The sequence below is a fragment of the Catharus ustulatus genome, chromosome 3 (genome assembly GCF_009819885.2).
Source record: "Catharus ustulatus isolate bCatUst1 chromosome 3, bCatUst1.pri.v2, whole genome shotgun sequence".
NCBI classification, from domain to species: Eukaryota; Metazoa; Chordata; class Aves; order Passeriformes; family Turdidae; genus Catharus; species Catharus ustulatus.
In genome coordinates this window covers 63,371,014-63,390,648 of record NC_046223.1, presented here as the reverse complement: position 1 = coordinate 63,390,648, position 19,635 = coordinate 63,371,014, and the positions used below count along the sequence as shown (strand labels likewise).

The following is a 19,635-nucleotide window of genomic DNA, read 5'->3' as shown; positions in this document are numbered from 1 at the left end:
TCGTCCTGAACAAAATGATATGTGGCATTCTCTGAAGGATGCTCACTTAGCCATTTACTCCTATAATGACACAACCAGAGTTTTCATGATCACAACAGATTATGGAAAAGGGCTGTTAAAAGCCATATCATGCTGCTAATGTCCCAAGTATATTCTGAAAATAATGCCTATGATCCACAAACTGTTTTCACACAGCCTTTATTCAGCTCTCCTTAGGGAGTAAACATGGGCAACAGCAGAAATGGCAGCATTCCTAACATGACCTGCCCATTCCCTCCTAGAACATGGCTTTACCATTCCCTGCTAGAACAGGGAATAAAGAATAAAGCACGACTAGGCACAATCAATGTAGAGACTATACTGTGCCCTGACAATTGGTTTACTCCCTGGAACATACTAGACAATGAGGCTGTGTTTGCTCTGCCCTCACTGGCAGGAGGAATACATCATTTCCTCTCAAATGCACTGTCATTAATAACCAGATTTAAACCAATATTCAGGAAATTAATGCTCAAAATGGCACAATTTGGCAGACACTTCCCAAGCATTAATTAGTAAAAAGAAAGCATGAGAGTGTAGAGCTATAAAACTTGCATGGCAACACTTTATAAAAGGTTTGCTTTACATTTCTATTAGGCACCACAAACAGAATTCTCACCCCACTGTTGTTTGGAGCTATACAGGTATGAAATATAAGAAATGTATTTAAAATTAATCATCGGGAACACTATGTTGTACCTGAATCTTTTAAGGAACTCCCACTGCAACTAAGACATCAGGCTCAACCCCGACCTGCCAGAATACAACCCCTACCCTACATGCCCCAAAATCCAAAATCGGCTACCGCCTACGGCTAAGTTGGCTGATTTTAGATACATACATATATACATGCATGTATTTATATACATTTTTAACTGGCACAACTAAAGCCCCGTTTGAGACCAAGTCCGAAATCTGTCCTCACAAAACTCCGCAGCTCGACCTTCTCCCCAGAGGCAAACCCACGTGGCACCGGGACGCAGCGTCTCCGCAGGTTTTCCTGTCGGGAACAGCTGTCGAGGCGGAAAAAAGGCTAAATAAATGGAAGCAACAAAGGGGAGCAGTCCGGTGGCTCCACGCACCGGCGGGGGGCTCTCCCGTGCCCGGAACTTCGGGCAGGGCATCCGCCCGATCCCAGCCCTGGCCTCTGGTCCCACCGGGCGCCCGCCTCTGCCCCGCCGAGAATTCGCAACCGCCGTTTAATATTTGGGAGTGCTTCTGCCTTTTGTCCTGGTTTAAGGGAGCTGAGGGGATTTTTGAGGACCTCCCCCCTATACCTGGCGGGTTTGTTGCATCTGGATCAGGAGCAATATTTCCCTTTCGGGGAGAAAAAAAATAAGGAAAAAAAAGAGAGAGAGAAGAAAACAAGAAAAGAAGAAGAAGGAAAAGAAAATAAGCTTGTATCTAAAGCATCTGCATTACTCACCACCACTTTGTCCGCTGCCCGGCTGGAGAAATGCATGCACGGAGAGCCGGGCACCGCACACGAGGTACCCGCCGCTACCAGAGCCTCTCAGGAAAATGAAGCAATATTCATGAGCTGACCTCACTGGGCCTGGGAGATGGAAAGGGGGAGGGGAGGGAAGAAAGCAGCGAAAGGAAGAGAAAGGAAAAGATTAAACGGCGAGAACCCCGCCCAGGCCTGAAGGCTGAATTACGTCCCTTCGTCTATCTGCACATGGTGGAATAGGATTACAGCGCAAATGGGGAAGGGGCAGGCTGCAAGCAAAGGATGCGCCCGCTTTCGCTTCCCAACGCCTGCAGGCAATCGATTATTATAATTATTTAGCGTCCCCTTCAGGGAGGCCCTTCAGGTGCGGGCAGGGGCGCCGAGCACCCTCTGTACGGGCAGGGCTGCGGTGACAGAGCTTTCTCTCCTTTGTTCGCCGCCTCGCCTGCGCCCCTTCGGCAAGAGCCGGCTGCCGCCCGGAGGGGTAGAGACAAAGGCAGCTGGTGGAGATCATTCCCTCGGGTTATTTACCCGCCTCGACACCGGGACTAACGGGCCACTGACCCCTTCTTTTTCTCGTGTCGCGGGCAAATCTGTTTTACCTCTATCGTGAGGTGAATTTACCTTTGCTCTGAAGCACCTCAGGAGGCTCTTAAGACTTTGCGCTTCAAGTCTTTCCCAATTGCAAACAAAGAAACACGGGGGAACGGCTTGCTTTCCCCTCCCCTCCCCTCCCCTCCCTCCCTCCGAGGAGGGACCCTCACCGTGTGGTGGCTGTGTGTGGGAGTGTCACCTGTGTCTGTTGAACACCCAGGAAGAATAGCCTCAAGTGCAGCTCTGCCCCTTTGGGGTCCCTCTTTGATGTCCTGAGCAGCTGGCAGGGCCGGGGGAGCTGCTGGGCTCTGCCTCAGCCCCGGCAATGCCTTCGCGGCGGGAGGGGATGCGGACACTTCCCAACAGCCGTGGGGAGACTGGGTTTCCGGGCTGGAAACTCCTCCCGAAGGATAATTAAGTGATAATTTCGTGCCCATCAGTATACCAGCATATACATACATGCATACGTCTGTATGCAAACCGTATATACACATATACACTGTGTATATATATGTACACAAAAATGTTTGCATGCACATGTGCTAACACGCCTATAAAATATACATACATATGGGTTTGTATATTGCATGTACATATATATACTTATCTCTGAGGTTTTTGTGCCATCCTTGGGCGAGGGCAAGCTCAGGGGAGATGGGCTGCCCCTTTTCCAGCTATCCCTTTCCTGACAGTCCTCTCCACCTCTCCTGATATGCCAAGCAGAATGCAACACCTCTAAACCAGCATATCTGGTATGCAGAAAGGTACTTCCCCCATGCAGGTGCATGTCCTCCAGACTTGAGCCCTGGGTCTGCATGAACGGGAGATATGTATGCACACACATATATATATGAGGACAATCACAAAATAGGAAATGGAGCATTAATGCTGAATAAAGAAATCACTGGGATGATGAAAAGCTACTTTTTAAAATTATTCATATTTAATTATTTTTTAGGCTTTTGAAACATAAAAAAACAATTGCAATCATAACAAGTAAAGAGAATAATTGGTTGAAAGCATGAGGAATGAAAATAAAAAATATTTCTGGAGTTGAGAAAATTTGCTATGAAAGAACTAGATTCTGCTAGAACATCTAGGTCTTGATCTCAGTGAATATACAGAATAGAAGTGTTAAAATCATCACAACATTTCATACACAATATCATCAACACATAACATTTCATTTACACAATATCATTCACAAAGACAAGCACAACAGTCCCTACTTTTAAGCACTGGGCATTATTTACAATTCTTTCTGCTCACTTGATGGGTGAGTTGCCTGGATGAATTTTCTACAAAAAACAACTATGCGATGTGATGGCATCTTATACCACCTACAACAAGTTTGATCATGCTTTTGGAAAGATACAGATTTTTATTTTCTCATGCTGGTGTCCAGATGAAAACCAGGTCATCAGATTATCTTCACCTACATTGCCAGGCTATGTATCTGATAGCAAAGATCCATCTTACGGTGGTAAAAATTGCCAAATTCTCAGTGTGCTTTGGTACAGTTGACTTAATTCTCAAAATCTCCATTCTATCTAAACATCAGTCCTGACAGAGTTATAAAAATTGACATGGGCACAAAAATATTCTATTAATATAATTTAGTTTTCTGGGGGAAATGGATAAAATCAACACAAGTTAAACTACTCTTTTTCTAATATAAGATGTATTTCCACTAGGAAGTTTTCTGCCAGACCTCTGTGGGCATTTTCTATTATTAACAGACCATGATATAAAAGTTACAATAATTATATCTACCCTTTAGTAAGTTCAATATGAGGAGACCCATATATACCAATTAATACAATAAAAATTCAATTTATGAGTAGACTTTATTGTAGAGTCTCTAAAAACCTGCGGGTTGAAATGATACACAGATGGAAAGGTCTTAAATTCACATAGTAAACAAGGGGCTCTCAGCTGACTGTTGTCATTCAGAAATGAAATGCTGACATGGTGCAGAACAGTTGTATAAATATACTGGCTGAAATGTCAGGGAAAACAGCAGAAATAAAAGACTAGAAATTATTTAGTGAGAAGTAGAGAACAAAATGGAAAATATAATTACTGGTCCCATATAATTCCATGGTGCAGAGAGCTTTTGATTACTGAGAGCAGTTCTCATTCCCTATCTCAAACCAGGCATGGTGGAAAGGGATAAGGTTCAAAGGAAGGTGGCTGGGGCCTGAAGTGCCTCTGCTCAAGGTGTGGTAGGAGTCTTCAGACTGGAAACAGGGAGACAGAGGAGAGATGTGATTCAAATCCTTACAATCTTAGGTAAGGAAGGTAAACAAGTGTAAAAGGTTCACTGTTACTCAGTCTCTTCCCACACAAATAGTGCAGAGATGCAAATGTGAAGGAAAGAAACAAGCAGGTGATGCATTCCAAAAATCTCACACAGTCCTTGGGGTTAAGCTATTCAACTCCCAGACATAGTGTTGTGAATATAAGGGTCCACACGATTTTTAAAAGTGATTGAACAAAGCAATGGAAGAAAAATTAGTTGGAGACAAAAAAGGGCAAATATGCTCAAAACCAATCCTCTGACTATTTTTTTAATCTGGAAGATGGCTTGGGAGAGACACAAAAGCATATTATTATGTGCCTTTGCATTCTCTTCTGACATCTACTACTGACCACAGTCAAACACTTATCAGTAAGATAAAAAACCTTTGATCTGGCACTGTATAACAATTCTTATCCTGTTAGTATCATGCTCTAGCTTTTTCCCTTTCTCTTTTCCACCTTATTTTATTTTCTTCATTTCTATTTCATTCTTCTGCCTTAGATTTATTTTCCTGCAGCACATTGGCAACCTGCTGCACCCTGGTAGAGCATACTTACAACTTTTTCATTACTTTTTTGCCTTCAATAGTTGGGATTGTGTTGACTCAAATTAGAGCTGTGAATACCTTGTTTTCTAGTCCCCATTATTACTTGCTTATGTAGAGATGCATTTTTGTGTTCAGCCTACAGCTGCATTAAATTGTACACAGTTACGCAAGAGATGAAAGTAGAGGAAGAGAAAGGAGAGGGAGAATTTCTTCTCCAAGTAGGGTTTTAGTTTAAGTCATGTAAGTTTCTTTTCCTAAGTTAGGAAGAGAATCCCTTTACATAACACCCTAAAAGTGTGACCGAAGCATGACCCCCTGGCTTTCAGTAGAGAATACTTTAATAACAGATTTCAGAAGTGGCTTGGAGGGGATGTTTTTCCAGGAAAATGCCTGGGTGGCTCACAAATGCTGTACTTTCACCACTTGCTTACTCACCTCCTCTGCCCTCTTGGGAATATGCTGGGTTATGCTGGTGCAGAAAAAGAAGCTTCTGGAGCATACTGTGCTAATTCATGGTACTGGCACTGTCCCAGCTGGCAGAGGCTGAAGTTTATCTCCCTGCCCAGGAGGATGTGCCGGACACAACTAATTATACCCCAGGCCAGGGCCTGTTTTCTCTGTCCATTAAAAAAAGAGATAAGTTTGAGACATTAATTCACCAATTTCTAACATGTTGACTAAGCACCCCAAGAGGTAATTAGAGAATAAACAATGAATACATTACATCTTTTCTCTTTTCTTATTTACTTGGAAATAGAAGAGGTTTCCACATGTACTGTATAGCAGAATTGTGCAGCACCAAATCATTATACTTAGGAAGAAACCTTGATGTTAGACAGGAATAATTCTTGGCTGAAAAAAACAAAAACTAACCCCCAAATATTTTAAGTTCGTACAACTCAGTAGAACAGAAATAACAGTACCAAATAATTTGTTAAAAGATACATAATTTGGCACACCTGTTTAGGCAGATCATTATATAAAATCATGGTGATCTGATTGGAATTTCTCCCTCCTTTTTCCTCCTTCTCCTCCTTAACAGCTGCTTCTCAGCCAGAGACAGCTATAGAGTGGCACACTGAATCTGCACCTTCTGTTCATCAGCAGAGCCTACCTACCAAGGGGACAGGATGCCCCACCAAAGGTACAGCAATACCATCTGCACCTTCCCTGGCAAGTCATTCCAATGGAAGAAGTAGGTCAGGTTGCCTTTTACTGCCAGGTAAAAGAAGCAGTTTCAGCATCCATATCTGTAAAATGAAGCAGCTTCAGCCTCCATATCTGTAAGGGGTCGCCTATACCCCAGTTTGGGAAGTCTGGATCTCATGTGTCATACCTCTCTTGGTTTAACCCTTGCATTCAAACACCTCACTGAATTCTCAGACTCACAAGATTGTGAGAAGGTACAAAAAATTTTAAATTGTAAATTAAAATTAGAGGCATCTTTTGTTCCACCAATGGAGAACAAAACAAGGTGAAATTAGGTCTGTTGCTTTTAATAACTAAATTATTTTAAAATAAAGGTTTAGTTCTAATTTTGCTATCACACATTTCATTTAGCCTTTCCAAAGGATTCAAGAAGTTTCATAACCCTGGTTTTTATTTCTACAGCAATCAATTGTACTTATTTTTCAAAGGTAATGACAGAACTGAACATGCCCTGAAACAGGCCAGTTCCACTCAACCATTTCTAATGACAAAAAAATTTCTGTCAGTCTGTCTCTTCTGGAATTGCTATATCTTACGTTACAATAGCAATTTTTTTTAAAGTATCAATTTTGAATTTAAGACACAGGAAAAGGTCTCTGTATTGCTGTGTTTACTGCCATTCTGCTTTCTTATACTCTCTTCAGAGAATAAGATTACAGCAAATTTGCATAAATGCTATCAGGCACGCATCTATATGAATAGACCATATATTGCATTAGTATCTAAACCTCATTGATTCTTTAATGAGGCTAATGGAAGAAGAACAGTAGAGAAAATGTTATGGCCAAGACTGTTGGCATGAAAGTCGAAATATGGAATTCCTCCAGATTAAGCAGTCTCGTACCCTGTCTCATTGCATTTTATACAGCATGCTCACTGGCTGATGAAGGTGAACAATACTCTGTTGGACACTGACACAGTACTACTATGTTCAAACAGCTTTTCCAGGAAGAGATTTCAATTACAAAGTATTTTTGTTGCAGATGATCAATTGCAGGCGATCTCAGAGGTAAAATGGGTGGTCTTAAAAGAAATTAGTCAGAACAGGCTGTATGCTGGGATCTGCCTGCTTCTTCCTGAGAGGGAGGCTGTGCCACAACCTGTGCATCACTCTGAGAGGTGGCCTGCAACCAGTATGAAGGTCTTGTTGTCTGTCTTAGTCTTTAAAGTTCTCATTGTGAATTTCTTGAGCAGACTTCAGAGTTTCTTACCCCATCGTGTTCCACCACAGCTTAAAGTAAGTGAAAACAGTGGTTCTAGCATCCTAGGGGGCTTTCAGACTTCCTCTGTGCCTAAAGAGAGTTTGGGAGAAGCAGGGCCATCCTAGTCTTATGCATTTGGTGACTGACAAAACACAGTACTTTTCAGAAATCTTCACAGTAGGTGATTTTTCTGCATTTATTTGTAGGCTCTAGAATGTCCAATTCCCTTTGAATGTGAGAAGAACTTAGGTCCTTATCTTGGAAAGGCAGGGAAGACATGAGGAAACAGGTGAATAAATGCATTTTGTTAGTTGAGAGGCTTGAGAGTGTTTTATGTTTTATTTATTCCTCATTTAATGTTAATTAAATTTTTATTTCCTCCCTGTTAATTTGGTATGCTTGTTTTGATAACTTACGGATGTATATAGTTGTTTAGACTGAGACTGTGTCTTCCTTCTTTGACTTCCAGGTGGCATCACATTACCATATACATAAGCTTCCAAATGAAAATTCCGCCTAGATTTTCCAAGATCTGATGTCAGATAATTAGTTCCTTTTACACCTGCGATACCTCCTGAATTATTCTCTGCCTTTTTGTCCTCTTCTTATGGATAATCTCTCTTTTTATTTTGTCTTTTGTTTCTCTGTTATCTTTTCACTATAACCTGCATTTTATGATGAGTGGATTTTTGTACATATAATTTGTGAGCTTAATGCAGACATAACTCTTGGACTAGGAACTTTTGTAAATGTTGTCAAATTTATCTCTGTTCCTTTTTTCTCCTAAGTACCTGAGAGATCTCAACATAAATAATTCTGAGAATAATTTTTTTCATTTCTATATCTCAATGAATTTTGTGTATGATGACTGGACATTTTATTTGTTAATTCACCTTACAAATCCTATTTAAAAATCATGGTATTTAGGCCAGCTGAAAATTGATAAATCAACAGCGAATGAGATACTTTTTTCAACTATTTGCTGGGCTTTTTATCAGGCCTGTTATGCTGTTATCTACATCCTGGATCAAATCCAAGCTTCTTACATAATGCCTTAGTGCTTCTAGAGAGATTGGAGGACTCTGGCACACATCGAAACAATAAAAATCAGGATATCAGGTTTTCCAGCTGGTGCATGTGCACAGAAAAAGCTCTGTAGGTGTATTGAGAAGCATACATGACAGATTTGTTGCAAGGCTTTTGACTCACAGACTGAATTTGATTCTGATTCAAAGAACAAGTGAGAAAATTATTTTCTCCAAATCTGCTGCCTTGTGTGCGCTGATATTGCTTTAGATGGTTTTAAATGACAGACAGTGTGGATAAGCTGTGACTGTACCTCAGCAGCCTCTGCACTCTCTCCGGGCTGTGGGAGAGCCTCGCTCGCTGTGGAATGAGGCCAGAGTCCCTGTTTCTATGGAGACCTTACCTGCTGTCACCCCATCAAGCAGCCCCTCTCCAATTCCATGAAACTGGCGCAGGCAAGGGAGAGGAGGCGGAGGCAAGGAAGGAGTATTTCCAGGGAGAAGCCTGGAAAATCAGTATTGATGTGTTGTAATGTCAGAGTGTCAGGGAATAGACAGAGGCAATCCCTGCAGGGCAATATGCAGGGAGATGCTGGGTTTCTCCACCCTGACCCCCTCCTGCACTCCCTGCTTCTCACAGAAAGCACGGCAGAGACCAAGTGGTGATGGCCTGATCTTGTCTGGGGTCCCTGTGGAGAAATGTTTTCCAGCACAACACATCTACTCTAGTGTAATTCCATTATGAGGGAAAGAGCAATCAAGCTTTGTGGAGTAAGAACAGTCCCAGTGACACTGGATCCTGCAACAAGGCTCTGGGTCACATTGCCATAGCAATATGTAAACCTTGGACAGCTGATGCTGCTGCCCACAGAGAATCAGGATGTTGCAGAACAGATCAGAGATAATCCTTTATTGATCTGAGGTGCAAGAGACCATAATTGAAGCATAACTGACCCTTAAGATTAAGATAATGCTTTGTGTTGAAAAGGGTACTGCAGAGTGGATATTTCTGTTTCTTCTGTTCTCAGTCTGAATGTGAGTTAACTTGGTAACTATCCCAGCAAAGTCAGCAACAAATACAAGTGTTTCTGTTCGGCCAAGTTAATAAGTTATTAATGAGATATATATACAGGACAGGGTACCCTCCAGGTTTCATTCATTATTGAGAGAGGAAGTCCAAGGAAGGCACATAAACTTACCCTACCATATAGTTATACTTGCTCAAAAGACCTGTGATCCACTCTTTCCAAGCCCACCCTCTTTTCCCACAATCCAAGCTGTCTTGTAATTGTAGAAGAGGCATGTATAGGAAGCAACAAATCTTCATTATACAGAAATATTCCTTTTAATCTTCTGGGTCTAAATCTTGGCTCCATTAAGGTCAATAGCTAATCTCACATTGTTGTCGAAATGACCATCCCCAATGTTAGGTTTCCTTGGGCATTTTGCTCATTGTCTCCTCTAAGTTGGCACAGGAATCTTCACACTGATCTGGGTACTGACAGATTTAATTTAGAAGCTTTACTAAACCAACTGCTATAAAGTAAATTATAATTTCAAATTTATTGTTTCTGCCATGGCTAGAAAAAACCATGTTCTGTTCATGTGAAATACTTCATATAACCTGAGAACTTCTGTGAATCATAATAATGAATTGTATTAATGGATTGTATTAGAACATCAACTGTCTTGCATTCACAAATTTTTTGTATTACTTAAAAAAATATAAGGAAAATTAAATAATTTAATGCAGCAAAGCAAATGTTCCCAGTTTTATAATGAAGTTTTTCTTTCCAGAGGAAATCTGTAGTTACTGGAAAGAAAAGCCCTCTGTTCTGATCTGGAGCTGCTAATGCTCAGGCACAGAGCCAAGCAATGCATTCCATCTCTTCTCTGATGATGGCCATGTACCTTATGACTTCCAGTTACAGTCCTCCAGAAGTCATGATAATATTTGCTGCCATGTTCTCTCCTACCCTACACATCCAACTCTGGAATGAGATATGAGTAACAGACTAACTCAGGGAAGTTAAGTCCTTTTTCTCAAAGATGACTGGGTTAATTTCTTTTAAGGAAAAAAATCCTAAAACATTTTTAATCACTTTTAATTTGCATGCACTTTCCATTAATCCATCATAATTTAAAGGATGCTTAAATGAGTTGAAGCAAAATATCAGCTTTCATTTTGTTCACCATACTTTTAATAGCTTGAATACAAGAAATTCTAGTTCAGAAGGTTTCACTACCATTAAAGCCCACAAAAAGACACATGAGAAAACTTTCCTTGAGCCCACTTTACAGAATAAATGTCTTCTTCAATGACTGCTGTGGTGACACTCTATCTCATTGCAGGATGTTTAGTGAGCCATTGGGAGTCAGTGTGCATCTTGTAATTACTATCAAAGCTTTGGCAAAGGGTCAAACTATTTCTTCAAGCAGTTTTAAAGTGTAACTCAAGCCCATGTGCTCTCACCAACTACCTTTTCAAATAACCTGATTCAAGCCGTTGAGATAATGGTGACCTGCACCACTGATGAGAAATGAGCAGGACACAGAGTTATTTCTGTGGCTGCCTGGTGAGCACATTAATGCGTGATCACTGCCCCTGACGAAGAACTTCTAGAAACTGCATAGATCAAAATCTTCCTGGGTCAAAAGCAGCTGCTAGTCCACTTCCTAGACAGCAACATTTGAGATTCTCCCTTTCAATATTTCTGCAAATTATGAAAGACTCACCATGTCTGGACAGAGACTTGTTTGTAAACATCTGTAACTATATCCACCCTGAGACGTGGAGTCACCACTCAGTGTTTGAACTGTGTTGTAAGGACGTCATACATACAAGGGTCACTGAGATCAGAGGAGCCGATGGTGCAGGAGTTCTTACAGGAAAGACAGAAGATGGAATGGCTTCAAAGTGTTTTCTCTGAGCCAAAGCCCTTTTTTGTACACTACCACATTACATGGTAGCACAAATTTCGTCTGGACCAAAACCAAGTCTGCTTAGTCCAAGTACAGCATGTTATGTTTATGTGAGTTTAATGAATTATCCTGACTGCAGCAAAAGAGTTGACACCTGGTCCAGTAAAACTGCTGGGCAAAGGGATTTTTTTGCTTCCTTTTTTTTTTTTTTTTTTTTTTTTTTTTTGGCAAAGCATTTGGAAAGCATTATTACTATTTGTTTAAAATCATTCTGTAGCACATTGCCACAATGTCTGGCAAGAGGAGCCCTAAAATCAGATGTACCCAGTCTTTGCATCTGTCACTTGAGATGGAGACAACTGACTGGGAGAGAAATGTACCCTGCCAGTTACTCAGTAAGAATATGTTCCCTAGAGACATTAAAGCAGAATCACACGCTGAAAAAGACTGTAGGATACAATAGGTGGTAATTTCAGATCTAATATGTAATGATCATGTTTCAAGAGAGAATGGTGCAGTTTTCAAGGGAGCTACAGATTTTTGCTTCAAGATAACTGCAGAAAAGCTAATCAGCATCAATTAGATTTGTTGAGGTGACCACAAGAAGAAATGGCAGCCCTAAGCCCCCAAACCAGGTTCCTTAGTCCTGACTGGATACACTGATTTTTTATTTTAGTGATACAATTTTGCATATGAGCATACTTGCGAGCATATTAAAAACATGTTCTAGTCCAGACTTCTGATTTTATATAATTTTTAATTCAGTTACATGTGAAAGTGATAGAGAAATTGAAAAGTTATATAGCATCATCTAGTGTTCATATACAAATCTACAGGAGTCTGCAGTTTCACCACTCTCACTCATTTAGATTAACTGCCACCGGTGTTAACTCCAAAGGAAAATGTGAGATAAATTCTTTATTTCCAGCTGTTGACCTGTGGACTCTAAGGAAGAAAAAAAAAAAGAAAAGAAAAAAAGAGCTGTGGTATACCAATGCTGTTAGAATTCACAGGAGTGGGACAAGAATATTAAGTATTTTCTTGTAAGTATTTTTGTAGATGAGGCTAAGTCAAAGAATTTTGGTGTATAATTTTAGTATAAAGATGGTAAAAGTCCAGGATCAGAGCCTGCTGTACTCACTCTGATTTTACAAAATCAATTAAAATGCTTTATTTTTCAGTATTTGTTCAAGAAAAAGAGAATCAGAACAGGAACCCAAGTCTTCTGTCTCCAAAGCTACGCATTTTAAATTAAATTACTTAGAAGGAAATGCAATAGAAATCCAGGAGGACATCACAGAGTTCAGAAACCCACCTTCTATAAAGCATGTCTGCTTATGTTCACTTTTCTGGAGGGGGGTTGTCTTCTTCTTCTTAAACGTTTAAGATTTCAAAATTTTAAGATTGGTTTTTCTTAACTGTGTACTGTGTTTCTATGTGTGGAATAGCCAGCAGAGATGTCTATGCTAATACTAAAAAACAGAGGGGGGAAAAGAAGGGAAAAAAGAAGCCCTGGTCTTTCATTTGAATCTAGGCTACAGTGTAAGAGTTTCTTTATCTGTGTCAATGACACTCCTAAGCATCCCCAATAGGTCTTATCACTCTGGAAAAGGCAACCTTTGTTTCTAGGGAGTACAGCAGCTCCCTTCACCACCCAAAAAGCAGAAAAAATGCAGATCATGTTTCCCCTGGGGTCTTCTGCTGGGTGATTTCCCATGGCATGCCATCCCCTGTAAGTAACATCATACTGTGGCTCCCTGCAAAGACCACAGAGATGATCCAAGTGCTGTGCAGGCAGGGAGGAGACAAAGACAGGTTAGACTGGAAAAAAACGTAGGAGCAGCACAGCGAGCTGGATGGGAGGCTGAGAGAGGCATGCCTTTTTATCAAAAAAGCTATTCTTGTCTACTTGATAAGAATTAAATGGGACAATTAACTATGACTCAAGATGAGTAAGGTACTGTGACACACTCATTTGAGGAAATGGCACTTCAGAACAGGCCAGGAATATTTGGGAAACTGGACATTTTTTCTAGCGAAATCATGGAGTCCTCAGAGGTTCTTGTTTGATAGGAACACCTGGGAGCTAAATGAATTTCTTTCAAATCTATTTAAAACTAAAAACATGTTTTGCTTGCATCCTTTTGATAATCCAAGGCCTACATTTTTGATGATGTGGGACAATGGACTAGAAATTCCTGTCTTGCAATAGCTGCCCAGTTGTGTGCCTCAGGGATTTTTTTGTGGTCCCAAGCTTGGTGGCCTTTGTGGAGCTTAGTCCTATTTATGTTTGCTGTATAATATCAGCAGGCGGCTGTCAGATAGAGAAAATGAATTTCACATGAATCTTTACTCATTGGACACTTGCATTATGGAATTGACATTGATATGAATGAAATCATGTCATGTGAGAAATCTCAGAAGCAGAGTTTTCAGGAGTACCCAGGTACTGGAGTTTGGAGTGTGCTCTAAAACGAAATAAAAGTTAAGGGAAAGAAAAGCATGAAAAACTGGGCAATACAAATGTTTACCATGTTTTCCAGAAAAAAATATTCTGTTTGAAAAAATGTTTTTCTGTCATCTGTCAACTTGGTGGCATGACATCTCTCTACACACTGTCATTAGGTCTCATTTCAATGATAGCTTTGTTATGCAAGCATTTGTGAATACCCAGTCATTTCTGTCTTTTGGTACCTATCCATGCACATGTTTACTCCTTACACACCTTTTCTGGGTTTATACTAGCATAATTATATTTCAAAAATGACTGATTTGGTTTAGGAATTATATATTGAATATATATTTTAGTTTAATCAAACAGGTTTGGAATTTGTTTTTTTGTGAATTATTCAGACTTCTCTAAACTATACTGAAATCTGCTTTTCTTGAATCACTCTTATTTCCTCTCTCATTGCAAATGAACAGCAGAACCCAAATAGTGTTGTATACCAACACAGAATATCAATTAGAAACAACAAGAGTGTTATTCTTTCCCTTGGCAGAAGAAAAATTGGGTGATAAATGTGAGTCTTATTTATACCTCATGTTTTATTTTTCAACATTTCTTTCCAGTTGTCTTGTACTAAAATTTATTTTTCCTACTTACACAATGAAGACTAATCCATTTCTTTGAGAATTATTTTTGCTAGCTCTCCTTTCCTTTCTTGCAAGAAAGCTTCTCCCTTCCCCCTTCCTTTTATTTTTCAGTCTAAAGAAAATGGCTGCAGCTGGAAGAAGATGGTTGGTAGTCTTTTTAAAATTTTCTCTGTCTCTGAGTTTCAAGAGTTGGTTTTAATTGCTGAATTAATTGTTTACTCCTTCAAAATGGAAAAAAAAAAAGCTGTTTTGGTCCAAGTTTCTAACTGATGCAGTTATTTTGCATACTTCACATCAGTAAATCTGGGCACTAGCATCTAGCCACAGATTTACGGCTTTGGATATTTGTGTCTTTCTTTTAATGAATCTTTTCCATGATGCTGATTTTTTCTAATTAGTTATTCTCATTTTCATCTAACTAAACCGTCATGCTAAATTTATAAGTGAAGATTCAGTTTATTTGTCTTATAAATGAATGCATAATTAATGGCAGATTGCAAAATAAACCCAACTCACAACGTGATTCTAGTAAATTTTGCTGCAGTTTACTCTTTCCCTGATGATATACAAACAAACAGTCAAAAGATTTCCTTGGCTTCATAAGCAGTCTTAGGGCTGTATTTGACAACAATTTCTAAGAAAAAGTAGACCTATTATATTAAAATTTTACTATTATCTTCCTCCATTAAACAGGTGTTTACAACTCATTTGCTCTCAGCAATATATCACTCTATGTTGGTTATATCAACTTTTAGGTACATGTTTCAGTGAGTGGAGCTTTTGTATAGTCTGACTCAATTGAATGAATTCTTTCACACTGTGAAAATAAGGCTGAAATATTTTATGGTAGATGTTGAAGAGGTGATGCTGAAGACTATTCTGTAGGTGCTAAATTTTACAGATATCTGACTCCGTGATCACATTCACCTTCTAAATGAAGACAAAAAAAAACAGTGAAGATTATGGTATAATCTGAACTAACCTCTAAGCTAAATATACCTCCGTAATACCATTCTAGAAATGAAAATTATAGATTAATTCAAATTTTCCTGGTTTGGGTCTGATAAATGTTCTTTTTAATTGGCTGGTTGCTATAATATTTATTTATATGTTTTTTTGTTTATTTACAGATGCACATCTTAATATTGGCCCTGCAAGCAAGCTTGTTCAGGAAATTTGAATATGGCCTTAAGTCCTCTGAAGCACTGTGATTTGGAAAGTACACCTAGGATACCAGTAGGTGCCCATTACACATCTTCTGTGTAGCTTGTTCCTCAACCCATATTTTTACCTTGGTGGCAATTAATCTTCTTTTACTATTATGAACTGGAGCTCTGGAAATGCTGGATTTACAATTGCCTTTGTAGCCATTTGTCCAGCCAGACTTCCACTCAGCCAGCCTTGTGGAAAGAATATTGTTTGTCTGGGAAAGAAAAACTGCAAATGGTAAAATCCCACCACAGATATGAATCTGGTATTTCTCTGTGTGCTGATTAATCACAATTTATATTCTGAATTGTCAGGATCTTCAGCACAGCTACTCTTTTTAGTGAGGCAAGATCAGCAGGGAACACAGGAAGGCTTTTACAGAGGGGAGAATGGGATTAATGGGCAACACGAGAATGATGTTTTCCAAAGAAGGAGAAATGTTAGCTTCAAGGATGTAGGAAGGAGCCAGGATATGATGATGCAGCACCTCCTGCTAGATCCACTACACACACAGTGTAATTTCCTCTCAGGTGCCTGAGGCTCCTACCACAATGTGTCGTGCTGCATTAGTGGTTGGGTCCACTGGTGACGACAGGGTTTGGCTGATGACCTTTACTCACAAAAACACTAGTAGCAATTTCTAAACCCTTTAATAGCCCCGTTAAGGGGTTTTGCTCGAGGATACTGAAGCCAGAGAGATCCTCCCTGTCAAATACTAGAGGCCTGTGACAAAAAGAAATACAAAGTCTTCAAGACAATAGCTGTGGACAATAACAACAGAACAAGAAACCAAACTATATTCACTGCTTTATACTTATTCAGTGGAATACGTGAAGAATACTTTTAGCTAGAGTGTAGTTGTTTTCCCCTGAAGCAGACCACAGTCAAGGAGCACCCACAATTACTGGTGGAAGTTTCAGGGCATGAAAATAGGTGCCATGTGATAGGGAGGCTCATACCATTCCCATCTAAATGAAAACTCATTGTTCTTTCTCCTAGTAATGTTACTCTAAAATGAAGTGGCTGAACCCTACCTTTCAATGCTATTTTATGTGGGTGAAGGATAATGATATCTCCAGTTTACTTAAAGGTTTCTCACCTGCAAAACACAGTGTCAACTCTGAATTAATTCCACTGGGAGTACTGATGTCCCTTCCTTACTGGCTTTCCAGCTCCTTTCTCAATATATCCAGTCAGGACTAAGGAACCTTATGGTTTGGGGGCTTAGGGCTGCCATTTCTTCTTGTGGTCACCTCAACAAATCTAATTGATGCTGATTAGCTTTTCTGCAGTTGTCTTGAAGCAAAAATCTGTAGCTCCCTTGAAAACTGCACCATTCTCTCTTGAAACTTGATCATTACATATCAAGTAATTGATATATACTTGAAATTACCACCTATTGTATCCTACAGTCTTTTCCAGCATGTGATTCTGTTTTAATGTCTCTAGGAACATATTCTTACTGAGTAACTGATAGGGTACTTGCTAACAGAGTGGTGAATAGTGGTGTTACCATTACTAATAGCCTTCCTTAATCTCCTCACTTAAAATGCTGACATCCTTGGAGGGGTGCTATGACTCAACACCAACACCAGTGTTGTCATGTCCAATTGACATCACTTGTAACCTCCCCTCTCTCCCCTCAGGACAGCCAAACTAACTGGACTGGATTCCAAACTGGAAACACCAGCTCAGATATTTCTCAAAGGAAAACTGTTGTCCTTAAAGTCTTACTGAAACTTCAGCAACTTGTTTGCACACACAAATAAGTGCAAAAATTAAGTAAGATCTACAATTTGAATTATATTTTTCAGGAAGAATTTTTTATTATATTAATAAAAAATATTGTTGACTCTTTAAGGATTAACCATGTTATTGAAGTCCTTTTATTACCATAATAAGGCAAGAGGCTGAAACTTCTAAAAGTGAAGGGACTCAGCAGCCTAAGTAGATGTATTCTTGTTCATTATTTCCCATTTAGTATATAACACAATTTCTTTTCTACCAAATAGCTCCAAAACTGATGTAAGCCAAGCATTCTGTAATTCATTTATCTCAATATTTTATTATAAGTCTTTTGAGAAAGTAGGTGTTTGCATTTACACTAGTGATTAATATTTTCATACCTGCCCAGGTCAGTGTTACCAGATGGCAGAGCAGGAGAACAGTTTTTCGTGCAAAATAAATAAAGTTCCACATAAACATGGAACTGGTAGTTCACTACCAGGTAATCTGCCATGAGGATGTAAATATATGGTATCTCCACAAAAAAAAAAAAAAAAAAAAAAATTATTCGTCTCTTTTTACCCTACATACTTTAAGCAAAATCACTAATAAAATACAAATGTCTAGTATCTTTCATTAGAAGAATTCAAACTCTCCCTTTTGACTAGAGAAAAACAGAAGGATTTTAGTTTCCCAATTTGGATATTTCTTTCAGTGATGGTTAAAAAAAAAAGAAAAGAAAAAGCCAACACCTCTTACTCACTTCATGTTCCTAAATAAAATTTCTGCCTTAATGCAATTATGAGCTTTGTGCCTTTTATTTCATAGAGTCACAGGTTTTCTCCATATATCTTGTGCCTTAGCTAATGCCTTTCATCATCCTTCCTTTTTAGGTGAGACTTACTGCCCATTGACTCAGTAGCCTAATATATAAATATATATATATATATATATATATATATATATAAAATCAGCAGAGTTCTTGGCTTTTGTCCTCAGGATTATTTAATAGAATGCCTTATTTCATGAAAAAAAAAGTACCTTTCAAAACATTTCTGAAATTACTATTTCAGAATATAAATCAGAAATTATTTCAGAAAAGTAGTAAAAAGAATATTGATTTTATTTAATCTAAAAATATTTTTTCTATGTCTGAAGGTAATCTTATAATTTCTACTCCCTCTACAGTCAGTCAGGAACAATACATCTCTCAGAGGTGTGCTTTAATAAGTTTCGTTCTGGATATGCCTGATTCTCTAATTTGGTTATCATAGCTAGGTTAATGTTAAAATGCCCACATTTGGGTTACATAAAATTAATGAAAGAACAACTTGATTTTTCAACACTTCTTCAAGGCAGCATGATCTTCTGTTAATCTCTGTTGAACACTGTATTTCAAAATCTTTTGGATTTCTCTCTCAGTAGCAGACAAAATAATATAAGTGATCATTGAAAACTTCTGCTATTTACTAGAAAGTCTCCTTAACAAATAGAGTAAACAGAAAAATTTTGAATTGAAGTGATGTATTTGAATTTACTATCAGAAGTTTGCAGCCAGTTTCGACTTGCTCCCACCCACAGGTTTAAGGTACTTTAGGCACACAAAGCCCAACCGAAACTCACAGAATTACTTCAAAGAGAAGCAGCATTTGCAATTTTTCTCATGCAATAAAAGACTACAGTGATAACAAACCACGTGCTTGTTTGCTGAGTGTTCTTTTGCAATCATTGCTTATCTGAGAAAAAGCAGCTGAAGACTATAAAGTCTTAGAATTCCCAAAAGTACGTGAGATGAAGGCAGCTGGACAGTTTCACTTTTGTTGGAGTATAACTTGGACGTCAAATTTATCACTGGAGGCATGGTCTTTGTGCTCCCTTTGGAGTTTACAGGATCATGGAGGTTTAATAGGAGACCTTTGAACTTTATAATGATGACCAGCACCAAAAGCACAGCTTACCAGGTGCTACATGGCCTGAAGACAGGCAGATCTGGCTGCTTTCAACACTCTTATGAACTGAAGGCTGCAGGCAGTTGTCCCAAGGCCAAAAGACAAAACTGACAACATCAGCACCAGCAGCATGGCCCTGCTGCTTTTGTGTCTGTCTTTTCTGTGCCTGGGGCCCTCCTCGGAATATCTCAGCCATACCCTATGCTGTGTTGAGGTGAGATTTCTGCCCCTGTTGACCCTTCTTCACCCAAAGGAATTGGGCTGGGAAAGGGAAACTGACAGTAGTAAGAAACACAGACACAGAAAGTTTGATAGCACCACTGTACAATCAGTGTTGCAACACCTCAACCATTTGCAAGCATGTGC

General features: G+C 39.2%; 1 protein-coding gene across 1 annotated transcript in view; it reads right to left on the bottom strand.

Moving 5' to 3' along the window:
* Positions 1-1,637, bottom strand: part of SOGA3 (SOGA family member 3) — a gene marked incomplete at its 5' end in the record, with an annotated part of 40,158 nt that extends 38,521 nt beyond the window's left edge. The window contains one exon of the mRNA XM_033054989.2: positions 1,466-1,637. Coding sequence (XP_032910880.2) covers positions 1,466-1,637 — 172 coding nt within the window. The remainder of the gene's footprint in view (positions 1-1,465) is intronic.
* Between the last annotated feature and the right edge of the window lie 17,998 nt (positions 1,638-19,635).